This window comes from Natrix helvetica (genome assembly GCF_964273705.1).
Source record: "Natrix helvetica genome assembly, chromosome: 5".
In the NCBI taxonomy this organism is placed as follows: Eukaryota; Metazoa; Chordata; class Lepidosauria; order Squamata; family Natricidae; genus Natrix; species Natrix helvetica.
This window is the reverse complement of record NC_138551.1, coordinates 142,277,664-142,296,038: the sequence shown is the minus strand read 5'-3', so window position 1 is coordinate 142,296,038 and position 18,375 is coordinate 142,277,664. Positions and strand designations below refer to the sequence as shown.

The window sequence follows — 18,375 nt, the reverse complement described above, 5'->3', positions numbered from 1 at the left end:
ACCCAGCTCAAGAGGGCACCAAGGACCCCACAGTTCTCTCCTCTTCTTCCTCCTCCTCCTCTCCATAAACCCCACTCCCTTCTAGCACTGATGACGTTCCTTCCTCCTCCTCCTCCTCCTCTCCATAATCCACTCCCTTCTAGCACTGATGACCTTCCTTAGTTGGATCACAAAACATCTGCAAGAAAACCATCCAGCTCAAGAGGGCAGCAAGGACCCCACAGTTCTCCTCCTCTTCCTCCCTGCGCATCCCAAACCTCCTAGCACTGATGATGTTACCTAGTTGGGTCATGAAACGTCTGCAAGAAAACCACCCAGCTCAAGAGGGCACCAAGGACCCCACAGTTCTCTCCTCTTCTTCTTCCTCCTCCTCCTCTCCATAAACCCCACTCCCTTCTAGGACTGATGATGTTCCTTCTTCCTCCTCCTCCTCTCCATAATCCACACCCTCCTAGCACTGGTGAAGTGATCTAGTTTGGTAACAAAAGGTCTGCAAGAAAACTACCGAGCTCAGAGAGCACCGAGGACTCCACAAAATCAACTGCCTCCCTCTACCCCACATGGCACCGAAGAGGTTTCATATTTTGTTCACCAGAGTGAAAAATGGACACGTCAGAAATGAAATCCGAGGCACAAAGCAACTTACCTGTCAGGTAGCTCCTATTTCCTAAGCAGCTTGTAGGACAAAAAGAGCAAATATGAAATATACGGAAAGCAGGCCGTTCAGGAGGGCTGAGTTTCATCACAATGTGTTAAAGTGGGTTGTTTTAATTCACACCTAGCATTTTTTAAAAGAAGTCCTACAGTTTCAATGAGACAAAATCTGTCTATAAAAGCCAAGGACAATTCCCCGCTTTTTTTTTTTTTTTTAATCCTGCCAGCAAAATTAACCTTTCTTCCTTTCTTCTAGGGACTAGGGGGTGACATGATAGCAGTGTTCCAATATCTCAGGGGTTGCCACAAAGAAGAGGGAGTCCAGCTATTCTCCAAGGCACCTGAGGGCAGGACAAGAAGCAATGGGTGGAAACTAATCAAGGAGAGAAGCAACATAGAACTTTCTTGACAGTTGGAACAATTAATCAGTGGAACAACTTGCCTCCAGAAGTTGTGAATGCCCCAACCCTGGACGTTTTAAAGAGATTGGGTAACCATTTGTCTGAAATGGTATAGGGTTTCCTGCCTAGGTAGGGGGTTGGACTAGAAGACCTCCAAAGTCCCTTCCAACTCTGCTATTCTGTTCTATTTTGGGGGGGACAGGGCTGGGGGGTAAGGGGCACCTAAGCTCTTTTTCTTTGTGGTTGATTGTTGCTTGGATTCACTAAAGCCTAGCCGTGTTTTAGAAGCCAAAGGTCCCTAAGTAAAGGTTCTATTCTATTCTATACCTTATTTCTACTCTATTCTAATTCTATTCTATTCTATTCCTTATTTTTATTCTACTCTAATTCTAATTCTATTCTATTCCTTAGTTCTATTCTATTCTAATTCTATTCTGTTCCTTAGTTCTATTCTATTCTATTCCTTACTTCTATTCTATTCTATTCTAATTCTATTCTATTCCTTAGTTCTATTCTATTCTATTCCTTATTTTTATTCTACTCTAATTCTAATTCTATTCTATTCCTTATTCCTATTCTATTCTAATTCTATTCTATTCCTTAGTTCTATTCTATTCTATTCCTTATTTTTATTCTACTCTAATTCTAATTCTATTCTATTCCTTATTTCTATTCTATTCTAATTCTATTCTATTCCTTAGTTCTATTCTATTCTATTCCTTATTTTTATTCTACTCTAATTCTAATTCTATTCTATTCCTTAGTTCTATTCTATTCTATTCCTTAGTTCTATTCTATTCTATTCCTTATTTTTATTCTATTCTAATTCTAATTCTAATTCTATTCTATTCCCTATTCCTATTCCTATTCTATTCTATTCTATTCTTTCTTTTGGCACCTTTTCCCTGCCAAAAAGGAGGGTGAAAATCTGGGTGCGTCTTATACACTGAATACAGCATTTTTGGCCTCCCAAAACCCCGCCCCCTTCACAAAAATGGATGTGCAGAGAGTTTGGGAGGCTTGCAAAATGCTCCTGGGGGCTGGGGAGGGCGAAAGCAAGCGAAAAACAGCCTGCTTTTATCTCTCGTGAAAAATGGGTCGCTTTTGCGCCCCCTCCTTCCGGGAGCACTTTGTAGGCCTCTCAAACTCCCCATGCCTTGCGTTTCACGAAAAACAAGGCGTCCAGAGGGTTTGGGAAGCCTGCAGCGTGCAAAAACTTTTTTTTTAATGCACCTCTTCAAAATCTTAAATGCGTTTTATACTCCGGTGTGCCTTATAGTCCGAAAAATATGGTATATTCTATTCCTTATTTCTATTCTATTCTAATTATATTCTACTCCTTATTTCTATTCTATTCTATTCTACTCTACTCTTTGGTTGCAGGCAGCTTTTAAATAAAACAGGTAAGGAAGGGATTAAACCATGGAGCTGTTTTAATCCTTCCCTTGTAAACGTATGGCCAGGTTGAAGATGTCTTTGACTGTGCTTGCTTATTTAGCTTACCGTATTTTTCAGAGTATAAGACGCACCTAGATTTTGGGGAGGAAAACAAGGGAAAAATATCTGCCTCTGCCTCCCAGCAATTTGCCTCCTCGTAACAAACAGTGCAGACAATATACACTGTTTGTAGTGTTATATTTCAGACTATACTTGTACAGATGCTGTTAAAATGTGCTTTCTGGAAGTATAGTTATTCTCTGCTATTTAAAAGAATAGCACTTTTTAAAACAATAGCCCGGAGCCTCTTCAGATCAAGCATTTAAAAAAATAAGTCTCATGATTTGAACATTCTATAGGCATTTATAGTTGTTGACGTACCTCCTTGCAGCAAACAACCCGATTAGCACAAGAAAACAAAAAAATCCCAGCAATTTGCCATGTGGAGCAAATAGCTAGTTTCACTTTCTATTTTTCCCTGATCATCAGCTGTTAGAGGCTGCAGGGATTGCTATAGGTTATTGAAGTCTCCGCAAGCCCCCATTTGCTGCAGAGGTAAATTGCCGGGAGCAGAAGCCAAGGGGTGGGGGCTGGTGGGTGGGTGGGGCTACATTCGGTGTATAAGACGCGCCCAAATTTTCACCCTCTTTTAAGGGGGGAAAAAGGTGCGCTATATACGCCGAAAAATATGGCAGCTCTTGGTTGGAAAAAAAAAATTTTTTTCCCAACTGGAAAAACCTATGTTGCCTCTCAATTTTCTTGGGGAAAACCAGCTCTGAAATCCGGGAGAAAGAAAAGGGATACAAGAAAAGGGACCTAGTTACCTGCGGGATCGCATTCTGCCCCATACATCCCTGCGACCAATTCGCTCGCACAGAGAGGGACTTCTCCAGGTGCCGTCTACCAAACAGAGTCGGGGGTCGACGCCTAGGAGCAGAGCCTTCTCTGTGACGGGCCCAGCCCTGTGGAATGACCTCCCCCCTGATATCAGGACTACCTCTGACCTCCGCTCCTTCCGTGCAAAGCTCAAGACCCACCTCTTCCAATTAGCTGGCCTGGCTCAACCATAGTTTTACCTTATCGCTCCTGACGGGTTTTTTAAATCTTGTAATTTAATTGAGGGTGTTTTAAATTGTTAATTTTAAATTCTATTTTATATATTTGTTACCTCCTCCATGTATATGTGTACGTACGTGTATGTGTTTATTTTTATCTGTATCTGTATTGTTCATTTGTATATTTTATGTGTTTTTATTGTACGCCGCCCCGAGTCCTTTAGGAGAGGGTGCGGCTAACAAATAAAAATTTATTATTATTATTATTATTACAAAGGAGAAGGCCACCTTTTGCCCTTGAGATCCGAGTTCCTGTGATCACTTTTTGAAAAGCAACAGCTCTTTTTATCTGCTCTGATTAAAATAAAGACCTATCAGCAGGAACCAAATATTTAAAACACATGGTATATTGTTTTTCCACCATAGCTGGACAGTATAGATTATTTTGTGGCGGCCCCAAAAGCCAACGTGAAACATACTCCGATTCCACCTCTTTTTCCTCCTTCAGACATTCAAGCAGATAGTCCTCAGCGTCTTCCAATTCTGCCAACGGGATCCCCAGCAACCCGGCCATGTGGGACAGAAGCACCCGCATACGAGCATCGTAGTAACCTAGACAAACAGGGCAGGAGGAGGGAGTGTTTAAGAAGTTTGTCCTAACCAAAAAAATAAATAAATTGTGTAAAATACGTAAGTGGCTAGAAAAGACGGTAAGGAAAACATGTAGATTTTAAACCCGAACTTTTTCCTTATTAGGCATAGCACCAGAAAAATTTGATAAACAAAACATATATTTAATGCTAGCTGATAACCCCGGGACGACCCGAGTATTTATTTATCCCAACCCTCCTTCCATTAACGTCGCCGCAATTTCTAATGTCGGATTTTCTCCTTTACCAGAGGGAGCCCCCTTGTGGAGTACTGTGAAACGGTTACCGTGGCACCTCCACTGTGCTGTACAGTAGAAGCCATTTTTAAGACAGTACAGGAGAAGCCATTTTAAGGCACAACAGGCTGTATCTTAACAGAACACACACCCTGAGGGTGTTAGGGGTGTCTCCCCCCCCCCAAAGTATTTGATTCCAGAGAGTAAGTCATCTGTGTACCAAGTTTGGTTGAAACTTTGGTTGAAACTTATATATGTACATATATACATATATATATATATGTATTGTGTCACAACCCCTGGTATGCCCAAATATGGGAGGGAGCATACTGGTTCCCTTTTCTGTCTATCGGCTCACCGTAGGAGCCATCCAGGCAAAAAGCCATTTTTTTTATGTTGCCTTGTTGCATTTGTGCTGATAAATAAATAAAGGGAGACTAGTATAGATCTATTTCAAGCTATTTAGCTCTCATCAGCTAGCCATACCCTTACTGGGAATTGAACCTGGGCTGTATTATATATTAGGCAGTTGTATTAGCCACTAAGCCACAGGCTCTCCTCCTTTATCAGCTAAGCCAGGGAAATAGGTATGTATTGTGTCACAACCCCTGGTATGCCCAAATATGGGAGGGAGCATACTGCTTCCCTTTTCTTTCGCTGATAAAGGAGGAGGGCTTGTAACAAGGCAACATAAAAAAATGGCTTTCTGCCTGGATGGCTCCTAGGGTGAGCCGATAGACAGAAAAGGGAAGCAGTATGCTCCCTCCAATATTTGGGCATATAATGTATTAACAGCAGTGAGGATTATATTTGCATGATATTGGAAAAATGAAGAAATACCACAAGACGAAGAGATCATTAGGATGATACTGGATTGTCCAGAAATGGACAGACTCACATTGAAGATTAAACAGAAAGAAGGTACAGAATATTATCAAACATGGAACTTATTTTACCAGTGGTTGGGGAAAAAAAGGGTGGAGAATAAGAACGTAATCTGCACCGCTAAGCAAATAAAATAACCCAGGCAACACAATGTTTCTTAAGCACTAACAAAACGTAAACAATAAAAAAAACAATAAAACTTTTTTTTAAAAAAAAGAATAAGCTAGTCCTCACCAACTTGTGGCAGAGAAAGGAGAAAAGTTCCTAAAATCTCCCGCAGATTGTCTGGTTACTCTCAAATTTATCCTATACTATTTGATAACCTAACATTGCCTGGGAATTTATTTATAGGGGGAAAATGTCCGGACCAAACCTAATTTCTAATGTTGGATTTTCCCCCTTATCAGAGGGAGCCCCCTTGTGGAGTACTGTGAAACTGTTACCATGGCAACCCCACTGTGCTGTACAGTAGAAGCCATTTTACGGCAGTACAGTAGAAGCCATTTTAAGGCACAACAGGCTGTATCTTAACAGAAAACACACCCCAAGGGGTGTTAGGAATGTCGTACCCCCACAGTATTTGTTTCCAGAGAGTAAATTATCTGTGTACCAAGTTTGGTTGAAATTGCTCAAGGCGTTCCAGAGTTATACTGGAACACACACACCAATCTATAAGCTCTTTTGCTTTGTCTCTGGTTAAATTCTAATAAAAACAACTGGAGGAAGAAAGGAAAAACGGGTCCTCAAAAATCACTTACCATCCTTGAGAGAAAAGGAGACCAGGTCCTAAAACGGAAACAGAAAGATGCGAGAGGAAAGGTGAGGATTTTTTAAAAAGAAACAAGGGCATTTATGTCCCCAGAAAGTCTGAATTTGGGTCAATTGGCGAAAAGGCAGCCTTTTTCCCCCCTCTTGAAAAAATAGAATAGAATAACAGAGTTGGAAGGGACCTGGGAGATCTTCTAGTCCAACCCCCTGGTTAGGCAGAAAATCCTACACCACTTCAGACAAATGGCTATCCAACATCTTCTTAAATTCTTCCAGTGTTGGGGCATTCACAACTTCTGGAGGCAAGTTGTTCCACTGATTAATTGTTCTCACTGTCAGGAAATTTCTCCTTAGTTCTAGGTTGCTTCTCTCCTTGATTAGTTTCCACCCATTGCTTCTTGTCTTGCCCTGAGGTGCTTTGGAGAATAGCTTGTCTCTCTCTCCTTTGTGGCAGCCCCTGAGATATTGGAACCCTGCTATCATGTCACCCCTAGTCCTTCTTTTCATTAAACTAGACAAAAAGAGAAAGAAGTTTTGTTTGTGGCACCTCCATTCTCAGAGGTATTTCTGGGGAGCAAAACGAAGAGAGGAGTGTACTATATTGGTCTCTCTTTATTTCTTGATTGGTAAATATAAATTGAAAACAAAATAGTTTTGTCGTGAAAGCGACCGCCTGCAATGGTTCCTGGTTTGGGGCTGAAAGGCGAAGGCTCACCAGCATAATGGCGCCGGGCTGATCCTTCAGAAGCGGCTCGCTCAGAAGAATCCGAGTGAAGGTCTCTGTCCCTTCAGCCCCCAGACCTCCAGCAAAGGCCAGCATGGATGGCATCACGGTGTCCGACAACTCCAGCCACCTGACCAGGTTCTCCACCACTCCCGTCCTGTAGGCACTATGGAACGAAGTCCAAGAGAAACGAGTCACGGCTTGGCGTTTAGTTTGGTTTATTGTCGTTGCACCTTGTACAATGAAATTAAACGCCATCTCCAGGGTACGTTACAACCATAAAAATAAAACTGAAACGCACATCCACATTCTATAGAATTGAACTGAAAACCCGTGATATTGCTTTAATATTGCACTACACGGTAGAATTCAATATAGTTCCTGCCCTGGGATAGAAGCTGTTTTTTCAGCCTATTGGTCCTTGTTTTTTATTGTCCTGTACCGGCTGCAAGATGGTAATAGTTAAACAAAAAAAGGGTGCCCAGGATGAGATGGATCTTTAAGAAGGTTTTGAGCTTTCTTAAGGCAGCGGGAGCTATAAAGCTCTTCCAAAGAGGGGAGGGGGCAACCCATGATCCTCTGGGCAATGATGTTGACCCTCTGGAGAGCTGTCCTATCTGCCACTGGGCAATTGGCAAATCAGACACCCGGCTACTTTCATGCTCACATCTATAGGCTCATCAATCTGGGAGAGGTAGCGTTGCTTGGGGGAACAAAAACGCTACAGTTTGCCCTCGCCTTACAACAGCTCCTTTAGTGACTGTTCAAAGTTGCGACGACACTGAAAAAAAGGGACACGTGGCCATTTTTTTTTACACTGACAACCACTGCAGCATTCCCTGTGGTCATGCGATTAAAATCTGGACGCTTGGCAACTGTCTCGTATTTATGACCATTGCCGTGTTCCAAGGTCACGTCGGCAGCCTTCCGACACGCAAAGTCACTGGGGGACCGAGAGTCACTTAACAACTGTGTTACTAATTTAAGAACTGCAGAGATTCACTTAACAACTGGCAAGGAAAGGCATAAAATGGGGCAAGGGAAGTCATAAAATGGGGCAAAACTCACTTAACAACTGTTTAGCCTAGCAACAGAAGTGTTGGCTTCAAATTGTGGTTGTATTGCCGATGATTACCTGTACAGGTGTATAAATTATAAGTCACCCAATCCACCTATCCTTATTCTGCTTTAACGCACATCTAAAATCTTCCCTGCAGGCATGAAGGGAGCCTGGTTTTGTAAACAATTGTCAGTGTATGAGAGTTCATGACCTGGCAGAGACATGGTAACAAGGTCAGCCAATGAATAGGCATGGCAACTAAGTCAGCCAATGAGGGCTGTTTGGAAACTGAAAGAGTATTTGTTGTGTGAGCAACAAGGCGACAGCAAGGAGCCTGGGTGTGGCTTAGCTCTGCAGCTCTGAGTCTGTGCTGAGCTCTAAACTAGTGAAGGAAAAGATACTCTTTTATAAAATGTTAAAGGGCTGCTTTTGTATTCGTTTACAATGTTAAATGTATATTATATTCTTGCCTACAATGTGTAATAAGTAACCATGTTTTTACTAACTACAAAATGTGTTAAGTAAACAGGACAAGATAAAACTTTGTTTTTCCAAGGCTACCTACAGAAAGACACCAGAAAAACCAAATAAAAGATAGGGGGGCCTCTCAAGAAAATGTCGTTGACCCTTTAAGAATATGGAATGACGAAAGAAATGTAAATGATTGAGCAGGAAGAGGGGGAGTTTCTGAGGAGTAGCGTCTATAAAATGTATTGTTTGAATGCTATTCTTTGCTCTCCTTGTACTCGATCCACTTGGGAAGAGACTTGGAGGCCACCTTTGCAAACGCTTTTTATTTGTCTGTAAATAAACCTTTTTGAATTGTGAACCAGACTTGTCTCTGTGTTGTGAGGATTTGATAATTGGGTTTTTATCTCGCACCAGTCTGCTGCTCTGAACCGAAACTCTCCTCTGCCTGTGTTTGCTTGTATTTGCTACCACGTTGGAAAAACCTGCTTTGTGTACTGTATATTTACTTCATGTGTATAAAGAGACGTTAATGAATCCTGCTGAAATCAGTTACCTGTGTGTGCTTTCTGGATGTGATTGCTGCAACAAACTCTGACAACAATGACGTTCTAACATTGTTTAGCCTTAAACGTCCGTCAATCGCCGTCCTCGTCTATAAAATGCTAACCCAGTTCTGACTTTTTCAGCTTTTGCAGAGGCCACCTAGGCATAAGTCTCTCTTTTTCTATCCAAACCAGCTCTTTTTGCCTCAATAATCCGAGCAGAGGCCAAACTAAACACCCTTGGAATTTTCTGTTGCGATGCTTTCTCAAGAGCTAGGAGGAAAACCAGTGAGGAGGCCGCTCACCTTTCTTCCTGATCAGGAAACAACGAGGCCAAGGAAATCGCACACAGAGCAGCATAGGCATATTTCCCCGGCTCACCCAACTGTGTGCCTGGACCTGTCCTTGGCCCTGTGTCTTCTTCCTCCTTCGGCCGGTTTCTCCAGGGCCTCCACCCTGGCCGGGGATCAGCAGACATGTCCGCCTTATTCCTGCCAAAGGACACAAAAACACCAACATAAGAATGCGAGAAGAATCTCGGCGTCTCTCAGTATCCTCTATTCAACAGGTGGGGTCAGCCAGTGAAAGCATCCCTCCTTCCTAGAGATAGACTGCTTCCTCCTAGGGAGGCTCCTGAGCTTTCCTGCAGCGATGTGGATTCTAACTTTCTAGGGCTGTGATGGCAAACCTCTGGCACGCGTGCTAGAGGTGGCATGCAGAGCCCTCTCTGTGGGTATGCGCACTATCAACAGCTGCTCTTCTGGTTTGCGACAGCTGGTTTTCGCGGGTGCCCGAACACCGGAAAATAGCCTGAAAAGGGCCTGGAAAAAAGGCCAAAAACAGCCAAAAAAACAGGCAGTTTTGGGGGCCATTTTCCAGATCGTTGTTTTGGGCCAAAAATAGCCCCAAAACAGCCTGGAAAAGGCTCCAAACAGCCTGAAAAACAGCTTTAAAAAGGCCCTAAACAGCCTGAAAAAGAGCCTTAAAAAGGCCCCAAACAGCCAAAAAACAGCCTGAAAAACAGTCCCAAACCAGCCTGAAAAAAGCCCAAAACAGCCTGAAAAATGGCCTAAAAATGGCACCAAAACAGCCAAAAACAGCCTGAAAAACAGCCTGAAAAACAGCCTGAAAAACAGCCTTAAAAAGGCCCAAACCAGCCAAAAAACAGCCTGAAAAAAGCCCAAAAGCCTGAAAAAGGCCCAAAACAGCCTGAAAAACAGCCTAAAAATGGCAACAAAACAGCCAAAAACAGCCTAAAAATGGCAACAAAACAGCCAAAAACAGCCTGAAAAACAGCCAAAACCAGCCTGAAAAACAGCCTAAAAAGGCCCAAAACAGCCAAAAAGCAGCCTGAAAAGCAGCCTGAAAAAGGCCCCCAAACAGCCTGAAAAACAGCCTGAAAAAGGCCCCCAAACAGCCCAAAAACAGCCTGAAAAAGGCCCCCAAACAGCCTGAAAAACAGCCTGAAAAAGGCCCCAAACAGCCCAAAAACAGCCTGAAAAAGGCCAAAACAGCCAGAAAAAGGGCCAAAAACAGCCTGAAGAACAGCCCAAGAACAGCCTGAAAAAGGCCCAAAACAGCCTGAAAAACAGCCTAAAAATGGCAACAAAACAGCCAAAACCAGCCTAAAAATGGCAACAAAACAGCCAAAACCAGCCTAAAAATGGCACCAAAACAGCCAAAAACAGCCTGAAAACCAGCCAAAACCAGCCTGAAAAACAGCCTAAAAAGGCCCAAAACAGCCAAAAAAGCAGCCTGAAAAAGGCCCCCAAACAGCCTGAAAAACGGCCAAAAACAGCCCAAAAAAACAGCCTGAAAAAGGCCCCAAACAGCTAAAAAACAGGCATGTGCGTGCCGGCCAGCTGGTCTTTGGGTTTCTAGTGTCCCACACACGCACGTGCATACAAGCATGCATGTGCATTCCAGTTCGGGCACTCATTGCCGAAAAGGTTAGCCATCGCTGATCTAGGGCAAGTCAAGGGACTTCTGGAAAAACCACACCCAAGAGGCAAAGCAAGGAACATTGCCCTCTTCGCAGATGCAGTAATCCCAGGATAGACTGCCTCTGTCCCTGAAGGCTCCATTGCCTTCCCATGGCAGCCCCCAGACATCACTTGATTTTGTTTCTGTTTGCTGAGTGAATCAACCCGTTTTCTAGCTTTTCCTCAGATGGTGGCAGACAAATGGAGGAAGCAGATTATTAAAAGCAAACAAGGACCATTAAAACGAACCTAGGGAGATTTTCATTGAGCTGGTTAAACTTTTGGGGTGAATGCAGCCAACATCACACACCCCTCTGCTTTGTTCCAGGTGAGCAGCAGGAGGATTCTCACAAACGTCTCCCCGGCACGAGTCCCCACGAAAGAGCACACCCAGCCCAGCCTACGCTACCTTCCACTCTTAGCAAGGAGAAAGGTGACAAGGGAACCAGCCAAGGGAATTCCTTCCCTTTTGCACATTGCCAATTCCATCACACAATGGAAACTTTGGTCCTCGATGTTGGAATTACTTACAGGTCATAATCCAGTTTACGGGGAAGACAGTTTCCAGAGGAGAGGCGTTGCTAACCAGCTGGTGTAGATAACTCCCCGTCGAAGCAGCTATTAAGAGACATAATAATAAAAAAGCAAAATCAGAGCATGAACTTTAGTGTCACCAATTCTTCCGAGGGACGGCTGAGTTTTCAAGACCAGGATCTGCTTCACTTCGCTTCACCCCACCTTCAATCTGCCTTCTCTTTCCTGTGACCTCAATCCAGGAAGTCAGAAACGTTTCCGACAGCATTTGGCACTCTGGAGCATTACATCTGCTTCAACAGATCCAGTGGGGACCCCAGGGGAAACGCCTGGCCATGAGAAAGGAGTTCCTCCTTTATCATCAGCAGTTTGGTTTGTTTTGAAAACAACTTTCCAATTAGGGGAAGTCCTCCTATTCCACTCCCCCCCCCCCGCCCAAAGCAAGCAGTAATCCCTTTCATTTCTCGCAAGCATGGAAATTCAAATCAACCCGTGACACGCTCACAGTTGACTTTTCCAACTTTTGCTTATGTTTTTAAAACCCGGTCGCCTGGAGGTGATTTTTTTTGTGTGTGTGCATTTTGTCCAATGCAAGACAGGTCAAACTGATAACATCCCACCTGGTTTAATTTCTCACTTCTTCCTGGTTTTGCAGGACCACACCTTTCTGTGGATGGGAATGCTGAGGCTTTTGAGTTCCTAAGCAAGATTTGCTATTCAAATTGTGTTTCTGCAAACACCTTTTGCGTTATCCACTTCCTGGTTCTGGACACAAGGACGCAGACTAATGACCTTCTTATTTAAGGGGATGCAGTGGCTCAATGGCTAAAATGCTGAGATTGTCGATCAGAAAGGTCGGCAGTTCGGCGGTTTGAATCCCTAGCGCCGCGTAACGGAGTGAGCTCCCATGATTCGTCCCAGCTTCTGCCAACCTAGCAGTTCGAAAGCAAGTAAAAAATGCAAGTAGAAAAATAGGAACCACCTTTGGTGGGAAGGGAACAACGTTCCATGCGCTTTCGGCGTTGAGTCATGGCGACCACATGACCACGGAGACATCTTCGGGCAGCGCTGGCTCTTCGGCTTTGGAATGAAGATGAGCACTGCCCCCTAGAGTCAGGAACAACTAGCGCATATGTGCGAGGGGAAGCTTTACCTTACTTAACTCACAAAAACCCAGCATTCTCCTCCCCTCCGCCCCCCCCCCCCCCATTTCAGCCTTGGAAGTCTTATACAACCTTGGGATCAGAAACAATTTCTGCCAATCATGTTTCTGAACTTTGATTGATCTTGAGGACTAGTATAACTCAATACACAGCACGGCTACCTCCTGATCTATGGCTAGGACTGGATCATTACCAGCAGTCTTTGCAAACAGCGATATCATAACTTAATATTTGCACTGGGTTGTGCCAAAAAAAAACCTTTCCCCACCCAAGGTCTTTCTGATTTGGGACTTTAAACCTTGCTGAGAATATCCACGCGATCAAATTTCCAGATGTCAGTAGGTAGTTTCCCCCCTGTTTTATCTCTCCCCCCCTCACTATTTGAACATTTGCGTTGATTGTTCATTCCGATCTGGGCGATTTTAATGATTCAATATTTATTATTTTAAGCAATGTATTGGGGAATCCATTATTTAGGGGTCCCAGGACACCCCAAACTTGCCCTGGGAGCCATAGATTTTTTGCAGACACATCACTGCCTGGGGTGCAAGTCTTTAACCCCACCCCTCTCTCCAATATCTGGGGCTGGGGGATATACCCTCTCTGGGAAGACCCCCCACCAGGCCAGGGGAGGCCCCGTGGCTTACCCTAGAAATTAAAGGGGTTTCTCCACCCTCCAGCCCCAGCCCTAGGGGTGGAGGGCCCACTAGGGTCCCCTAGAGCAGCTTCAGGGGGGTGGGGGTGGAAGATGGTCTCCCCCAGGCTAGAGACCCCTTTGGGACCCCAAAGTGGGGATTGAGACCCTCCTTCTAAAACGGGGTGGGGGCTTCCCCTGCTCCCCATGTAATAGTTATTTCACTCCCAGGTTTTTTCTACCCCTCTGGGCTATTTTAATAATCAGCCCACCCGCCTTCAAGGGCCCCAAAGCCTGCCTATGTATGTGTTTGTGTGTGTGTGTGTGTGTGTGTGTGTGTGTGTGTGTATTTGTGTTACAACCATTGGTATGCCCAAGGGTATGGCTAGCTGATGAGACCTAAATAGGATGATAATACAACACACGTGTGTGTTGTATTTGTTTTCTGGTTGGATGGTCCTCTGTAATGAGCTGAAGGACGGAAAGGGGGAGTAGTGAGTTCCCTCCCATATTTGGGCATACCAGGGGTTGCAACACAAATACATACATATATACATACATATATACATACACACACACACACACACACATGTATATATATGTATTTGTGTTACAACCCCTGGTATGCCCAAATACAGTCCAGGTTCGAATCCCAGTAAGGGTATGGCTAGCTGATGAGAGCTAAATAGCTTGAAATAGATCTATACTAGTCTCCCTTTATTTATTTATCAGCACAAATACAACACACACACACACACATGTATGCATGTATGTATGTATGTGTGTGTATATATACACATACACACATCCATCCATCCATCCATCCATCCATCCATCCATCCATGGAATGTGTGTGTGTGTGTGTGTGTTGTGTTTGTGCTGATAGATAAATAAAGGGAGACTAGTATAGATCTATTTCAAGCTACACACACACACACACATATATATGGACTAAAATTATATATATATGAACACACACACACACACACACACACACACACACACACGGAATATATTTATAAAGAAATCCACACACACCCCTCCCCCGAAACCCACCTAGCCCGTCCTGGAGCCGGAGAAAGGCCGCCTCGCTCCGCGGAGATTTCCCCAGCCTCCCGGTCGCCTCAAGCGGGCTGGCCGCTCACTCCAGTCCGAGGCTCCGAAGGGCCGCTTAGGCCCACACCTACGCCGGCGGGCTGCGCGAAAAAAGAGGGCGATTCCCGGAAGGAGTTACGCACAGGTGAGGCGTAAGGCACGCCGGAAAGGGGGAGGGCCACGCAACTTTCGCAGCCGGAAGAGGGAAGCGCCGGTTGGAAAAAAACCCACAAATAATGTGGTTTAATCAGCGGAGGGAAGCGTTTAATCAGCAGAGGGAAGCGAAAAGGAGGGGATTTTCGAATGGCAGGGCCTTCAATCCTTAAATTGCGGTCGAAGTCGTCGATCGAGAGATGCTTCGGATGCATTTGGAGCAAATGCAAACCTCTGCAGATTTTAAACTCTTTTTTTGGGGAAAAAACCCAACGGATTTGCTGTTTGGGCAACTGAAATTTTTTCATGTCCAGGAAATGAATAGCTGAGGATTAAAAGACCCAAGTCCTCGATCTTTTGTAGACTTTATCTTTATAAAAATAATTGCAATTCGCTGCAAATGACAAGTGTTTTTTTTCCTATCCCAAAGCGTGGGAAAACGTATTCGTATTCATTTCTTGTATTCATAATCGTGTTTATCCATCTACCTGTTGTCTTATACATGCTTGACCAAAACAAACAAAATTAGAAATGAAAAAAATTAAATCAAAAATTAAAACTTCACCAAGGGAACTAACTGCGCTTAAAGCTGTAAATGCAGTTTTAATGTAATGTATGTCATGTAATTTAATGTCATGCAATTTAATGTCATGTAATTTTTTCGCCTTTAGCTGAGCAGGCAGAAGAATAAAGTCAAAACCCATCAAGGCAAAATTCTCTTTATAATCTTCCCAGCATAAACATAAAACGTTTCAACAATGCTGAATGCTTCAACAGCCTCCCGCTTGCAGGGCTGCTTCTTTGGGCTTATTCCCCACTTACTAAAGTGAATCTTGGCTTCTCAAAAAAAAACATTGGAACCTCCTCCCCACAAACTATATATATAAGGAAAAAAATCCATCTATATCCCCCATCAAATGTTCCCAGAAGAAAGTTAAGTCAACTGGTGTGGAAGCCACCCCAAGGCAAATAGATTTAACTTCCCAGTTTATCAATAATGTGTATACTGATTTTTTAAAAAAATCTTTTAAAGCAGCATAATTACATGTTTAACAAGGGAATGAAAGGGAAGCTTTCTGTTTTAAATGCTTATGATTGTTCAGCCCTTTGACGGAAAGCTCCAAAATGGCTAAATGAAAACCAAGACTAAAGCAGAGAATGGAAATATACGATGGTATCAATAATCAATAATATTATCGGTGTTAGTAGTACTGTTGTTCTGTTATAAGACAAGGTAAAAGCAATAGGAAGGCGATGCAGAATGGAGAGCTATAAAGGCTAAACAGAAAAGCCGATACAGGCGGCTGTATAATTACTTTATACTGTTACGTATGTTTTGTGTTTTGTTTTTTGTGTTTTTCTTTCTGTTTTTAAAGATTAAAACGTTCAATAAAAATTATTTTTTTAAAAAAGAAAAGAAAACCAAGACTACCAAGATTCGGACTATTTCATAACAGGGCAACTGTTCTATAAATGGTTAAATGACAGATATGGAGGTTAGAGGAGTGGAATTGGGTGAAATATGATTTATAAGGTAAATTCCCCTCGCACATAATTTGCTAGTTGTTCCCAACTCTAGGGGTTTATAGGAGAAAGAAAAACAGAAGGGCAATCAATTTTTGATAATATGTGTTATAATATGATTGATGTTATCGCATATTTTATCTACATATTACCGCAGATTTGTTTGTGTGTCTATGTGTAAATAACACAATCATCATAATGATGTTTGCATGCTTGCATGTATGTTTGTATGTTAACACCTTGGACACGTAGAGAACACTGCTCAACACAGAAAGGAAATGTATGATATAAAACAATAAAAAATATTTTAAAAAAGAAAGGCAAGACTACCATTAAACCCCCCAATAAACCAAACATCAATTTTTATCTCCTTTAAAGGACCGCCTTTAAGGCAGATATGGGCACCCATGCTTGTCCCCGTTGTTCGCTAGTTCTTTGGAGGTAGACTGCATCTCAGCTGGAGTTTCCATCTTGATGTTACTCATTAATCTTGGGACTCTTAAAAAAAAAAACACCCAGAAGCCACCTTTGGTTTGTTATGGTGGAATAAAACCGGATGTAAATTTATTCAGACACCGTCCAAAATAAAAAATCCTATTGTTTTAAGGAAGCATCAGGATTGCGCTTGCCATTTTCGGACCAAGGTGACGTGAAGCCAGAGGCTACAAACAGCCGTGGATTCTCTGCCAAGATTTCATCGGGGACGCGGTGGCTAAGACGCTGCTTGTTCGATTAGAAAGGTCGGCGATTCGGCGGTTCGAATCCCTAGCGCCGCGTAAAGGAGTGAGCTCCCGTGACTTGTCCCAGCTTCTGCCAACTTAGCAGTTCGAAAGCACCGTTAAAAATGCAAGTAGAAAAATAGGGACCACCTTTGGTGGGAAGGTAACAGCGTTCTGTGCGCTTTTGCTGTTGAGTCATGCTGGCCACAATGCCATGGGGACATCTTCGGACAGCGCTGGCTCTTCGGCTTTGAAATGGAGATGAGCACCGCCCCCTAGAGCCAGAAACGACTAGCACATATGTGCAAGGGGAACCTTTACCTTATGCCACATTCCGAACCCACCCAGCCCCAACACCTGTTCAGCCACCCCTTTGGTCTTGTATGCTCGAGCACCAAAGCCTCCCAAGGGGCTGGTGACCCTTCCTAGAAGAAGCCAAGAAAGGTCATTCTCAGGCCGCTTGATTGACCTTCTTTGTCCAGAGGGGCAGGGAAAAACTCGGGCGGCTCCAACTGGGGTCCCAGCAAAGCACAGCGCAGATTATGCCACCTAAAACCACCACAAAACAAAGGAACCACGTCAGCAGCCCAGTCTTGGTGAATGGGAGGATGAAGACGATCAGGACAGAAACGAGCAGAAGCAGCAGAATCAGTCTCTTGATGGCGGCCTGGTTGATCTCGGCTGAGTCCTGAGATTGCATTTCGGGGGAAGAAGGCTGCTGGCTGTGCCACACCCCACCGGCGACCTCTGGATCCGGGGGCCCCAACCGCTCCATGACATCCTGTAAGTTGCGGAGGCTGCAGACGAGACCCCCGAATACCACCGTGGCTTTTCGGCAGAGGGGACAGCTGACGATCCAGGTTTGATCTTCTTGCCGCAACATCATCTGCAGGCACGCGGCGCAGAAGGCATGCTGGCACGCCAGGACTTTGGGCAGCCGGGCGAGGCTGAATTGGTGGAAACAGATGAGGCAGGTCATGTCAGTGGCAGAGACTATCAACGGGCACTGCTGTAGAGGCACGGAGGGCGACACTGACACGGCAACGGGACGCGAAGATGCCGAAGTCTCCTTTTCTGGATTCCTGAGTTCTAGATCCACCGCTTGATTGCAGGGACTTTCCTCTTGAATGGAGCAGCCCTCGATTCTCGGACCATCATCCGTTCCAGACGTCTCTCCAGAAATCTCAGATTGGTCCATCGGTTTTCCGGCTTCCTTCACAAGTTGCAAATCATCCATGGGAATTTTTTTTGCAGAATTCGGCCGAGGGAGAAACGCGGCGCTCTCTCAGCAATACGGACGAGCAGCCTTGCCTTTAACTGCACATCTGCGGATTTGACAGCTGCTTTTATAAAAGTGCTTTGTCCTAGCAACAGAGTAATTGCTGTGTTTAAACACTCCCAGAAAGTCCCACCCTTTAAGCTCACGTGGGAGGAGTGGATGTGTTTGTTTTCTTTAAAACCAAAGGGAGATTAAATTTAATCAGTAACTCTAATGACCACAGGATTTCTTTTACTGTGCCCGATAACGCAACAGCGCTAGGCAATTCCGAAGGAAAAAGCAAACATTTCTTTACAATTGGCAAACTCTCAAACGGCGGCTTCAGATTTGAGGCCAAGGAGATGGAGGTTAAATGCCACAATTTTGCTCAAAACAACGAGCCATTTTAGGAGCAGATGTGAATTTGCAG

General features: G+C 44.0%; 2 protein-coding genes across 2 annotated transcripts in view; both read right to left on the bottom strand.

The window, feature by feature from the left end:
• The window catches only part of TMCO4 (transmembrane and coiled-coil domains 4), a 40,408-nt gene extending 25,991 nt beyond the window's left edge, over positions 1 to 14,417 (bottom strand). The window contains exons 1-6 of the mRNA XM_081954644.1: positions 14,253 to 14,417; positions 11,397 to 11,483; positions 9,189 to 9,374; positions 6,802 to 6,976; positions 6,077 to 6,104; positions 4,027 to 4,159 (exon numbers count right to left, since the gene is read on the bottom strand). Of these exons, the coding sequence (XP_081810770.1) occupies positions 4,027 to 4,159; positions 6,077 to 6,104; positions 6,802 to 6,976; positions 9,189 to 9,361 (509 nt within the window). The 5' untranslated portion in view covers positions 9,362 to 9,374; positions 11,397 to 11,483; positions 14,253 to 14,417. The remainder of the gene's footprint in view (positions 1 to 4,026; positions 4,160 to 6,076; positions 6,105 to 6,801; positions 6,977 to 9,188; positions 9,375 to 11,396; positions 11,484 to 14,252) is intronic.
• Positions 14,418 to 15,872: 1,455 nt separating this feature from the next.
• Positions 15,873 to 18,036, bottom strand: RNF186 (ring finger protein 186). Its single transcript, XM_081954693.1, has one exon. It carries the CDS (start codon positions 17,922 to 17,924, stop codon positions 17,139 to 17,141), a length of 786 nt encoding a protein of 261 aa, XP_081810819.1. The 5' UTR covers positions 17,925 to 18,036; the 3' UTR covers positions 15,873 to 17,138.
• Positions 18,037 to 18,375: the final 339 nt, after the last annotated feature.

Bases quoted from the DNA above. Each gene is read 5' to 3' on its own strand.
- RNF186 (XM_081954693.1), bottom strand. From the start codon at position 17,924: ATGGATGATTTGCAACTTGTGAAGGAAGCCGGAAAACCGATGGACCAA.